Genomic DNA, 13290 nt, shown 5'->3' with positions numbered 1-13290 from the left:
TCAATGGTCTAGATTATTATTTTGGTGATCCATGAAACTAAAAACCAACCAATCAACATAAAAATGTTTTAATATATAAAGGACACAACCTACACACTGGGCACTCTACTACCTTGATAGAAACTCTTCTGTTTAAACTCTTACGTTCCTAATCCACCCCCATTCAAAATTATGCATTCTCTTTAAAAAATTTAAAGTCTCCCAAAGTTGCAGTCACCTCCACCGTCTCCACCCAAAACCAGCTCCACCATCACCACCAGCAACCACCTCCACCATTAGCCAACTCCGTCGTCATCACCGTCAGCCACCTCTAACCTCAACACCTTCAGCCATCTCGAGATATCACCACAACCATTAGACACCATCAATAATAACGACCGTAACCACCGACTCTACGTATGCATTCTCTCCTAAAAATTACCACCATGACACCTACTACAAATAACACACACACTCTCTCTCTCTCTCTCTCTCTCTCTCTCTCTCTCTCTCTCTCTCTCTCTCTCTCTCTCTCTCTCTCTCTCTCCAAGATATGAATAAAAACCTGTGGATCTTCAGTGCCTTTTGTAGAATCTAGATATTGGTTTTTTATTTCTTTTATTTCCATTGTTTTTAGGTTATTGATCATATTTTATATGTTTTGTAGGCTTGAAACCGGAAACCACCACTGTTTCACATTCATGTCAACCCTCCTCCACCTTCTATTACGAGAAAATAAAAGGAAAAAGAAGAGAAGAACAAAAATGCGAGTAGTAGGAAGATATAGGTTTTGCTATTGTGTGATGAAAAAGGGTTTTGAAATCTTTGGTGTTGTTTAGTAAGAGATAGGTTTTGCTAGAGACCTAGAGTAGTTAGTGTCTTATCTATCTTTTTGTTTTGCAAGTCTCAAAAGTTTCTCAAACATCTTTTTGTTATTCAGTAAAACGGAAAGTTTGATTGCTTCATTTCTTCTATATATATAACTATTCTAATATGCCGATGTATAATATTTTAATAATATCTTTGGGAGAAAGTCATTGAAGACATGGATCTAAGACCACCTAACGCCAATCACTACCGACTTCTCCATGATCTTGTGATATTTTTTTGTTTTCCAAATATTGAATGCAGGGAAGTGAGATATCTGACAATTTTGATGCCTATTTTGTGTCTATAAGAAAAAATAATTATTTTGTTGCTTTTTTTCTTATGGGGTTTTATGTAGGATATACGTATTGAGACTTGAAATCAGCTATTTAGTTTGTGTTATGTTTATTAGTTTTTCGATTTGTAAATGTTGTGTGAGTTGATATTTGTTTGTGATTTTGAAGATAAATAATAGCAGATGAAATGTATACATGATTTATTTCGATATTATTTTTTATTTGTTCTTTTTTAAATTTTTGTTACTATACTTTTTGATGGTTTGAAGAAGTGGAAGATCTGAAACTCTGTAAATTCGAAACAAGAATCAAAGAATATAATGGTGAACATAAATGAACCTGACATACATGTATACTTAAATTTCTTTTATAAATCTTTTATACATTTAAAAAACAAAGAAAACAAATGATGTATTGTCATAAAAAGAAATGATGTGATGCTTAAATTATACATGAACGGCGCTTGCAGAAACTGTTTCCAAAGTACTATTTCAAAAGGGGTTTTCTATAAGTACCCCTCCATTTTCGAATTTCATCCCCTGATTTGATTTTTTGTCTTTTGTTGTTTTTTGTTTTGTTTTTTTCCTATTTTGTTTTTTTGTTGTTTTTAATTATTATTATTATTATTATTATAAATTTCGAACAAAATTTTATAATTCGTACGACGTTATAAAATTTGAACGGCTATATAAAATCGGTTTTTAATTATTTTTTATTATATATTACTATTATTATAAATTTCGAACAACATTTTATATATCGGATGACATTATAAATTCGAACGAATATATAAAATCGGTTTTTAATTCTTTTTAATTTATATTTTATAAATCGGTTTTTAAAATCCGATGACATTATAAATTCAGATGAAATTTTAAAATTCGTACGACATTATAAATTTGGACGACATAAATTGGTTCGTTATTACATTTGTATGGTGCGTTATGCGGATTGGAAACAAACTTTACTTTTGTTCCATTTTATATAGTCGTTGAAATTTTATAATGTCGTTCGAATTTATAATGTTGTCCGAATTTTATATGGTTATCGAAATTTATAATAATAATAATAATAATAATAATAATAATAATATTATTATTATTAATATTATTAATAATAATAATAAAAGAAAAAACAACAAAAAAACAAAAAGGAAAAAAAACAAAAAAAAAGAAAAAAAAATGATGTCAAATCAAATGTAAAAGGTTGATTAGATTGATGTTAGGGGGTAAAATCAGTTAAGGGGTACTTATAGCACAACCCTTTCAAAAGTCATTTGTAACCTATAAAGTTTTTGACTTTTGTTTATCACCAACACCGAGTAACTTATACACAAAAGTAAAAAATAAGTGAACCACACTATTTATAATCAGACATAATTATTAATTATTAATACTTATTTAATATAAAAATTAAGTTATTTATTGATATTAATTATAGTTTATATTAAGTGAATAAGTAATACAAAATCTTAAATTAATCATTTTTTACTAAAATTTTGAGTGATCTGTAAGGTAATTACAAACTATAACGAGTAAGTGGAGTAACTACAAATTATATTATGTGAAAATAAACTAATTATAAACTCAGTATATATTTTTTTCTGTTTTAAAGTTATAATTATATAAATTTTTTATTCCAAATATAAAATAAAAATATTTCATTTTTGTTTAGAACTGACAAACTTTATTATTGAACGCTATCGTGAAGGACGATATTACAAAATAAGGAAAATGATTTAAAATGACAATCAAAATAAAAGTTGGTTTTATACAATTAAAATTTTAGTGATCTATAATACAAGTTTTGTATTATTGGTTGTCATTTCAAATCACTTTCCAAAAAATTCCAAAAAAATATTATATAAAAGAATGAGAAATATAAATAACTTAAAATATATTAACCAAATAAAGACGTATACGTGATCTTTTAAACATTTTAATATTTGACTACGTTGGTCATAAGATGTTGTCAAACAAAAATTTTAAATTGATTATATGTCAAATTAAAATTATGACAATCGAATATTTCTTAACATTGATGGATGTTAGCATATTTTTAATATATTTCAAACAAACATAAAGATACAAACCTTATTAAATAACTTAAAAGTAGTTTCAAATAATATTAATATTGATGTATATTTTTCTTAACTTCAATAATTAATAATATCTGTAAAACAAAATAAGAGTTACTTATCAAATATAAATATACGTTTTTATTTTTTAATATTTGAATCGTATCTCTATAACAAATAAATTTTTATAGTCGTCACTAATTTTATTTCACTTATATTATTTTTTAAATCCATATGATGCATTTAATGAAAAATAGAAACTTAAACACCTTTTTAAATTCATATTGTCTATTTAGCAAGAGGAAGTAAATGATAAAAATGAGCTCAAAAAATTAAAATTAAATAATTAATAATATATTAGAATTCTAAAAAGTCACGATTAAATCTAGAAAAATAGAGTAATGTAAATATGATATTGGAAAATGGTTCTTACAAAAAAAATAAAAATAAAAAGAAAAAGAAAGATAAAAATGATGGTAACGGCATTGTGGTAATGTGGTTGTTACTTGAGCATTTATTAATTTGTTTATGTATTTTGCAATATGCAGTTAAATGTTAATGTTTATACAATATTTTATTTATTTATTTATTTTTAAATTGCGATACATATGTTATATTTATTTAAAAGCGTTTGTGATGCATATGTAATTATTATTTGTATTTAAAAAAAACCAAATAGTTGCATACTTATTTTTTATACAAATTATATTTCAAATATCTTCAGATTATATTATTTTAGGGAATATTTTCAAATAAAAATAGTAATATCGTTGAAATTAGTGATCAGTTGACTGATAGCTTTGATGGAGAAACAATTGTTTATTACAATTTTAACAAAGATGATACGAATAATTTTTATCCCGTAGAATTTTGACGTTCTCTATATGTTAGTGGTTTGCTTTTCATTACATTTGTTTCAAATTTGACTATGTTTAGTAATATTATAAGATATTTATCATTCAAATTAATTATTTAATGCCTAGCGAAAGAAAATCTATTATAGCGAAAGAAAGTCTATTGTAATTTTACAATATATGTTTGTTTTAAACATAAACAATAACATATTTTTTTTAACTAAAAAGCATGTACTTTTAAAACAAAATAATAAAATCATTTTATTTTTAACATAAATAACAATGTCTACCGAAAGGAAATTATACATCAAAAGAAAACAATTTGACGACCATAAAAACAAAAAAAAATTTGGATGGAAACTAATCGCCAGGAAGGGAACAAATCTACGCCGCTGCATCGCGCGGGTAACCTACTAGTATATATATATATATATATATATATATATATATATATATATATATATATATATATATATATATATATATATATATGCCCTTCTTAAACATCAAAATATCAATGGTAATATCTAAAATATCATCCATTTACAACATGACAATATTCAACAACAACAAAAGTTAAGCAATCAATGCATATATTCCATGGAGAGGGCTGAAGATGAAGCGGTTTGTTTGTCAAGAGAGCGACATTCCAACAATTTAGAAGTATACGTTCCATTATTATAGACGTAGGGATAATATGGTTAATTTTTTTTATTATTATAATAATTCTAAGATATAAAAACTGGTCATAAACTATTAAAAACATTGTAAAAATAGATTTTGGCAAATATGATATTTTGAAGGTTTATAAAGGGTAAATAAGAAATTAAGTTGGGAAAATATGATATTTTAATGTTTAAGAAGGGCATATATAAAATTCTCCCAAATATTAAAGTATGGCGCTATAATAAACAACTCAAGGGATGTATGTTGTTATTTGTTGCATATAACCCTATTTTCAATGGCATATAGATGATAAGTATAGAAAGCTTTTGAACAAAATTGTAAATTATTAATAGCTAAAAACATACTTGATCCAACAATATACTAGAGCTTTCAACATTACGGTGTATGATTTCATCTTTTGACGAATGAACATAAGTGAGTCCACGGGCTACTCCTATCAGTATGATAAGACGTGTTTTCCATGATAGAGGTTGAGCCCTAACATGTGCACCTGCAAAATTATTCATGTCACATCAGATACTTCATTAATTGAAATAATTCAACTTTAGAGTAAAAATAAAAAATTCAGTTTTAGAGATATTCAAGTATAGGTTACTTCTGTACAAAAAGCGATCCAAACTTCGGTTTTGCATGTACTCATAAACAAGGAAGTATTGTAGTTCATCATCGCAGTACCCCAAGAGACTAATAATATTGGAATGAGCCAAGCATCGTAAAAAGCGTATCTCTGACTGAAATCAAAACATAATTTAGTTATGTTCAACAAAGAGATTTTACAAACGGAAATTTCTAGTAATGTTCTATGAGAAAACAGACTCGTTTGCATTCACAAAATAGTACACAGATAATGAAAATAAGGGCTAAATGCAAGAAATATCTACAAACTTCCATTTATCTGTGCATTATACCATTCTACTTTGATTTTCTTTCCATTATATACTTTGAAAATCTACCCAATTATAGCAATGAAAAATTCTTTCTATTTGGCAGTGTTGCAGAAATCGGCATTAGCGGCCGATTAATCGCTTGGCGGCCTTGAACCGATTACGATTAGGGTGTTTGGCGGAAATTGGTCAAAATCGGTCAAACTCGGGTTTGGCGGTTCTTGGCGGCCCTTAGCGGTCTCGGCGGTTATAGGCGGAAAATTTTTTAAAAATTCAAAATTTTTATTTTTCTTATATTAGACCAAAATTTTAAATTTTCAAATTTTTAAGTTTTCAAATTATAAAATATTATACTAAAATTTTCAAATTTTCAAATTTTTGAAATTTTGAATTTCCAAATACTTCATTTTTTTAGGAAATATTAATTTTTAAATAATTTTATTAATAATTTAGGGTCCCCGATTAATCTCAGATTAATCCCCGCCTAGTCCGATTAATCATTTATTGCCAGTCGACCGCCGAGCTACCGTCGAGCGATTTTTATAACCTTGCTATTTGGATGAAATTACAATAATTGGTAGAGTTTTCAAAGTACAATATTTTGATAGGAAGAAATGAAAGTAAGATGTTAGATCCTCCCTAATAAATGAAAATAATTTTGCCACATGTCACTCTCTTTTTAACTTAACACATGTCATTTTTTGGTATTTTTGAATAAATGTTTTTTCCATTTGTCATTTTTTGGTATTTTTATCTTTTCTTAATTAACACATCATATTTACACCTCAATTAATAATTGTCTTAATTGAAAATAACCAATATATTACAATATTACTACTCATATAGTATTTAATATGTTTCCTTTTAAATTTAAATTTCAAATTTAAATTTCAAATCTAAAATTTCATATTTAAATGAATTCTTGTTTAACCTTCATATTTAATTTTTTGTTTTATAACATACAGGTCTCACAACTAGTACACAAATAAAGTGAAAGCCTCCTGCTATTTTTAGTATCTATCCAAAGAACATAATCAGTTTATTTAGAATAACTGAAGTGGTATTATTTCCTTTTCTTATATGATCTAGAGTTGGTCTTTAGGAGCAAAAAGAAATCATATGGAATGAAACAGGAGAAAAGTAAAAATAAATAAAAAATAAAAAAAGTAGTATTCTGGAGTATTATTGGAGAGAAGGAGAAGGAACTGAGCTTCAAAACTTCCTCCCAAATGTGGAATGAATTGAAGAGAAAGGAAAGTGAATTTTTTATAACCTTTTCTAACTACCAAACTAAGCCTCATCTAAACTACAATCTATTAAATATGAAGCGTATGATTGAAAAATTGTTAGGTCTCAAAAACGTGCAAAAAGAGAGTTTAACCTTTCTTTTCATTTCTTTTCTCTCCATACTCCAGAACACTGTGTTACTATTAGAAATAAATCACGGAGATAATTTACCCTGAAACTCCATCAAAACTGTCTACAGAAGTAGTTTATTTACTTTTATAATCAGATAAAAAGAATTCCAAAACTGTACCTCTAGAATCATTGAAATACTTTATCCTTAAACCAAATTAACGAGAAAATAATGATACAAGCTCTTGTTGTTTGAACATTATTGTAGACATTGCAAGAGATTTGATACACCACTAATTTTGATCATATCATACATACATTCCAAATTTCCAATCCATTTGTAATATGATGATGACACTGACCAGTGAGAATTCCCGTACTCCAAGCACTGGTCAGTAGCTATCATGTTAGACACCAGCTGGTGCTTGATAAAATGTGCGCAGAATTAATGTGAAAGGAGAAATAGGCTTAGATTCCGAAATTTTCCCATGAAAATCTAAATTCGTTGTCTTGATTATAGATATAAGTTTATGTGCAGTTATTGATACTTACTAGCCATTCAGAATGTCCGTGAATGCTTGATGACCTGCGCCTTTTAACAGCAACAGGAATGCCAACACCATTTCTTGAAGCAACAAATGTTTTCTTGTCAATCCAACCTAAGAACACCGTTCCAAAAGCTCCCTGGCCCAATACAAAATGATGACTAAAGTTGCTTGTAGCTTTTTTTAAATCAGAAAACTTGAATACTTTCAAACTTGAATTAGGAACTCTGAAATCTATAGGAACTTCTGCGGTGTCCGAAAACATATCACCATTGTTATTACTTGATAGGTTTGGATCACTATGCGCTGAAATAGATTCATAAAAACATGTTTAAATTATATATAAAGACTTTGTGGATACAGTTTCATGAGGAGCTTGAAATACCAGAGTTCTCCCCACCGGATGGAAACAGAAGCATATTAACCATTCTACTGAATATTGTTTTGCCTGCCAGCCTGTAAAGAACTATTGGTTTTCTCTTGTAAGGTGAGAACAAAATCAAGACTGAACACAACCTCAGTCATCATAAGTCGCTGCTTTGGATTACAGACCAAACATCTCTCTGTAATTCGAACAAACTCCTTCAAACATTTTGTGGATATTTGATCCTTTATATCAGAATCAACTATATGCTTCAACTTTCCCTCTTTGATATACTCTTGAGCCCATCCCACTAAACCCCATTGCTCCTCATCAAGACTTTTATCCACTGCACGTTTCCTACACAGAACCTCCAACAATACCACTCCAAAAGAATACACATCAGACTTCCTGGTAAGCCTTCCGGTTGTAAAATAGTTGGGATCAAGATACCCAAAAGTTCCTTTAACAAGAGTGTTCACGTAAGTAGATGTCTGATTAGTTGGACCGATTCTAGACAACCCGAAATCCGAAATTTTAGCTGCCCATGTCTCATGTAACAATATATTTGAGCTCTTGACATCGCGATGTATAACACCCAACCCAATACCTGTACCAGTGTGGAGGTAGTCCAACCCACGAGCTGCACCTATGCAGATCTTCAGTCGCTGAACCCATGAAAGAGGAGTAGAAAGTTTGTGGAGATGATCTTCGAGATTTCCATGAGGCATATATTCGTACACAAGGATCATCTCTTTCCCATGATTACAGTAACCAATCAAAGAGCCAAGGTGACAGTGACGCAATTTGGATAGCATATCGACTTCTGCCCAGAATTCTGCTGCGCCTTGATTGGACATGGAATCCAATCGTTTAATGGCAGCAACGACAACACTTGATCCATTGATAATTTTACCTCTGTAAACTTTCCCAAAACCCCCACGCCCAATTACTAATGATTCGTCAAAGTTTTCTGTTGCTAATAGAATTTCAGGAAATTCGAAGTTACGGCATGGTTGTGACCATTCAACGGAGGTGGAGATGGAGGTAAAGGTGGAGGCGGAAGCAGGGGCGGAGGTAGAAGGTTCAGGTTCCCTGCCACCGTCGGTAGCAAATGACATGATTATGGTCAAAAAATGATGAAAGAGCGGACTTACAAGTTGCAAAATGTCCTTTTTCGTGGAGATGAGAAGACATTTCCTCCTATCTTCCAGCCTTTCGCAATCGTATATACCAAACAAATTCATAAATGTCATCTTTCAATGAATTTAGACAATTTTTCACGAATAGTCCTTCTGGTTATGAAAAAGTGACAACTTAATGATAATGTTAGACAGCACTACACCACTGGTCCTTATGCTTTTTAAACCTTGTATATTTGCTCCTAATTCCTAAACATTTTACTGTTTTTAAATGACTAATTTACCTTTGGATGAAAAAGTAAAGAATGAAATATACCACGAGTATCGTTTTTGTACTTTACTCATAATATATACACACAAAAAACCTATTTGTTAACTCAAAAACAATTTATTGGTTTATTGGTTTTTTTAAAAAGCCAATAAGTAAAAAATAGACAAAACTGCACAAATGGTCCTATGGTTAGCTGAAAATTGTCACTTTGGTCCAAAAAAGTTTGGACTAGCACCAGAGGTCCAAACTTTTCATTTTGTTGCGAGTTTGGTCCGATTTTGTTTGAACTTTTTCATAAAGACAATTTTGCCCCTGATTATTTAATATTTTAATTTTCTTTTATTACAACAATTAAAAAGAATTAAAAATAAAAGAAAAAAGAAAATACTCTCTCTGTGTCTCTCTCTCATAAACCAATACAGTCAACACATATCCTTGTTCTTCCCTTCTGCATTCGTTCCCAGCCAAGAACACAAGAGCATTCTTGTTCTTTTCATGTATACCTGCAAATGAGAAATACAACCACTCCTTGTTATTGTTTCATCTTCTTTCCATGGCAATTTCAAGTAACCAAAACACAAAACTAAACCTAGTGATTTACACCCCATCGATTCTGTCAAGAAAAACAAACATACACCCATCGATTTCCTGTAAAAGATTAACCTCGCTCATGCATTCCATTTATCCATTTCAGTCAAGAATCAATCAACAAACACTCATCTTAACCTAAATCTATTGACTAAACCCCATGGATTTACAGTCGAAATAAAAAGAAGAGAGATGAAAGGAAACCTGTGATTGTCGAGGAAACAACAACGCCAAACACCCCCCCCCCCCCCCATCGCACGTGCACTTCTTCCCGTCGAGCTCCACTACCAAACACACCACATGCGCCGATGTTGCTTCTCTCCTACCCATCCCGTTCCCTCATCGATCTCCGGAAACAAAGCTTTCGCAGGAAATCGACCCTCACTACTGCCCTACCCATCTCGTTCCCTCACCTGTTCCATGGTCGACGACCACGTTACACCCACCGACGATCTCCCTCGTCGCTATTAATCGACCCAGGAGCACCGGGATTAGCCGCCTGCGAGCCTTCTTCTCTTCCCCTCGCGAATCGCCATCCACCGTCGAACCACACCCCTCAATCGAAATGTTACTTAAGATTTCTTACGATTCTTCATTTTCTCCGGTCCCGTCATGCGCCGGAGGCGCTTCATCTTCTTCACGATCAGTCATCAATCAGAGGCTAATGTTTGATTTCATTCACGATCGGTCATCACGATCGCTTCATCTTCTTCACCACCGCCATTGAGGAGAACTTGATTCTCAGATCTGCAACGACTGGAACTTCGATTCCTGGAGCAGAAAGCTTGAAGATCGAATGATCGATCGTTCTTTTCTACTTTTCTTGGGCTTCTTAAATTTGGGGTTGGGGGTATTAGGAGAGGTCACATGGACATTAACGTTTTTGTACAGATCTATGGTGCTTTCCTACGCGAGAGAGTGAGAGAGAGATTATTTTCTTTTTTTTTTTATTTTTAATTCTTTTTAATTGTTGTAATAAAAGAAAAATAAAATATTAAATAATCAGGGGTAAAATCGTCTTTATAAAAAAGTTCAAACAAAATCGGACCAAACTCGCAACAAATGAAAAGTTTGGACCTCTGGTGCTAGTCCAAACTTTTTTGGACCAAAGTGGTAATTTTCAGCTAACCACAGGGACGGTTCGTGCAGTTTTGTCTAAAAAATATTTAACAAACTTAAAAACATTTTTCAAAACAGCTTTTTTATTACCTCCAAAAGAAATTTTAAAAATTATGTAAAATCTGGTTTTTTTACACTATCTTTTTTTTTCTTTTTTGTTTTTTTTAACTATAATAGCTTCAAGACAAAGATATTAAGTAAAACAATTTTTTATTTATTAACTTATTGGTTTTTGCCACCTATCAAATATAATCAAAACATTTTTTTTACAAAACTCATTTCGTTACCACTATAACTCAATAAATGTTTTTTTGTTCAAAAACAGTTTTAAAGTAAAGAAGAAATCCTAAACACCCCTTAATCACTAGCATACCTACCATCCAAATTCCCTTCTTTCATAACCACAATGTCTTGTTTTTTATTCCAAATAATCAAACTTATACATTAATCTATACTAATAAATGAAAATCAATTTTACCATATGTAACATTCTCATTGATTTTCACTAACGTGTCATTTTCTTGTTATTTTCAAACAAATTTTACCACATTGCATTGTAGTTTTTTTTTCATTTTTTTAATTTCATATTGTATTTATAGGTCAAATGAACTTGTCTTTCTTTATCTAATAAATGGATTTCAATTGCATCAATTGACTTACTTTCCTTCTAAATTCAATATTCTGTTTTTATCATTTAAATTAAATGGCAATAATCCTCTAATCTACTAAATAAGTATGAATTGTACATGTAGCATTCAAATAGCACCCCCCAACCCCCAATCGAATTTTCCCACTCTTTTTCATAAAATGAATTTCCGCTATTGCCCTTCGTTGTACACATGGATTGCTTTATTTTTGCACGTCAATTACTCAATTTCCTGCAACATTAAAAAAAATGGAAAGTAAATAATCATTATTTAATTTTAAACGATAATTAAATCTTTCAAATATGTCATGCTTATCAAATCCTTAAATAGCATAACTTACCTAATCTATTTTTTTAAATACATTATCACGGTTAGTTTCATTCACATCAAATCCAAATTTCAGAGAAAAAGAGAACATAGTATCAAATATTGAAGTCGTCGTCTGTTATTCTTTTAGGTATGCTATTAAAACTTTTTGATATGATTAATTCAATGTATTCATCTTCATCTTCCTTTCACTGCTCTTTTTAGCGATTTGTTTGTATATTTATCTGTTACCGTGTGTATATGTACATGTTTGTGTGTATATGTATCTCTTATTATTTTAGGTATGCTATTAAAAGTTTTTGTTATGATTATTCAATGTATTCATCTTCATCTTCCTTTCACTGCTCTTTTTATCGATTTGTTTGTATATGTATCTGTTACCGTGTGTGTCACACTCCCGAACCAGGACGGCGAAAACGTCCGGGGGCGGATGACGTCATTTTATAATATCATAACAATTGAATATGAATGAAACACAACGACCAACATCATACATTAAAAGATACCAACATACATTGTTTACCGATTGTATATGTTCACAAATTTACACAAAAGTGACATAAAATATGATACTCCAAAATGTAAGCAAATATCCAAAATCCATAGCCCAAATACCTGCTCACCGAGTCCATGAGAATACAAGTCGTTTTGAAAAGCATCAACTAAAAAGTTGGTGAGTTCATAAGCATATTTGTATAAAAAGTTTTGTAACATCTTTGATTGTAATCATTTGTAAAGCTCCAGAAAATCCGATATTTTCTATGAAAAATGGTTTGTAAGTCTCGTTCTAAAACTGTGAATAATCGCATGTGTGTCCTTTGTTTTCTTTTGTTTGTAATTAAAAAGAGTGTGTGTTCCCAGAAAATCTCATATTTCCTATTTTATGAAAAGTTGTAGTCTTAAAACCCTAAGACTGGAGTGGTGATAGTAAGGTACAAAAGTGAAGCATAGTTTTATATTTTATAAAACTAGTGAAGTGTATAATTTCGTAAATCCAAAATAACATTAGTTAATCCCTATGTGAGTCGTTACAACCATGCTTGATACGACTAAAATGTATGTCATGATGTTCTTCAAGCGTCGGTTTCGGTAAGATATTTTTCACCCTAGACTGGCCTCGTCTAGCTGTAGCGAACAGCTCAGGTGTGGGGGCTGTCAACCCCGTATAGATCTATACACAATTACCTCGCTCTCCCTCCAGGAGGCTCTAGTTATAACTACAAGACTTACGATGCACGCTAGGTAGGTACGGCGAGGGAAAGTCTCACAAGTGACTTAACAGATTTACGC

The 13290-nt window shown here is 30.8% G+C and overlaps 1 protein-coding gene across 4 annotated transcripts; it reads right to left on the bottom strand.

The window, feature by feature from the left end:
• Nucleotides 1-4981: 4981 nt before the first annotated feature.
• On the bottom strand, nt 4982-10806 carry LOC145124307 (receptor-like protein kinase FERONIA). 4 transcript variants are annotated; one of them, XR_013715591.1, is made up of 5 exons: nt 10112-10806; nt 7931-9822; nt 7553-7851; nt 5356-5491; nt 4982-5250 (listed from the first exon to the last, which is right to left on the bottom strand). XR_013715591.1 is itself a non-coding variant. In XM_079059596.1 (5 exons), exons 2-5 carry the CDS (start codon nt 7971-7973, stop codon nt 5093-5095), a joined length of 636 nt encoding a protein of 211 aa, XP_078915722.1. In that variant the 5' UTR covers nt 7974-9822; nt 10112-10802; the 3' UTR covers nt 4982-5092. The 4 variants fall into 4 exon arrangements, 2 of the variants coding, with proteins under 2 accessions (XP_078915722.1, XP_078915721.1); XR_013715592.1 differs by lacking the exon at nt 10112-10806 and adding an exon at nt 9909-10102; XM_079059596.1 differs by having other exon boundaries at nt 10112-10802.
• Nucleotides 10807-13290: the final 2484 nt, after the last annotated feature.

This window comes from Lactuca virosa, chromosome 7, assembly GCF_052849685.1.
Source record: "Lactuca virosa cultivar CGN04683 chromosome 7, Lactuca_virosa_CGN04683_v6, whole genome shotgun sequence".
Lineage (NCBI taxonomy): Eukaryota > Viridiplantae > Streptophyta > Magnoliopsida > Asterales > Asteraceae > Lactuca > Lactuca virosa.
Note: the sequence above shows the minus strand (reverse complement) of the source record. Positions and strands in the feature narration are given on the sequence as shown.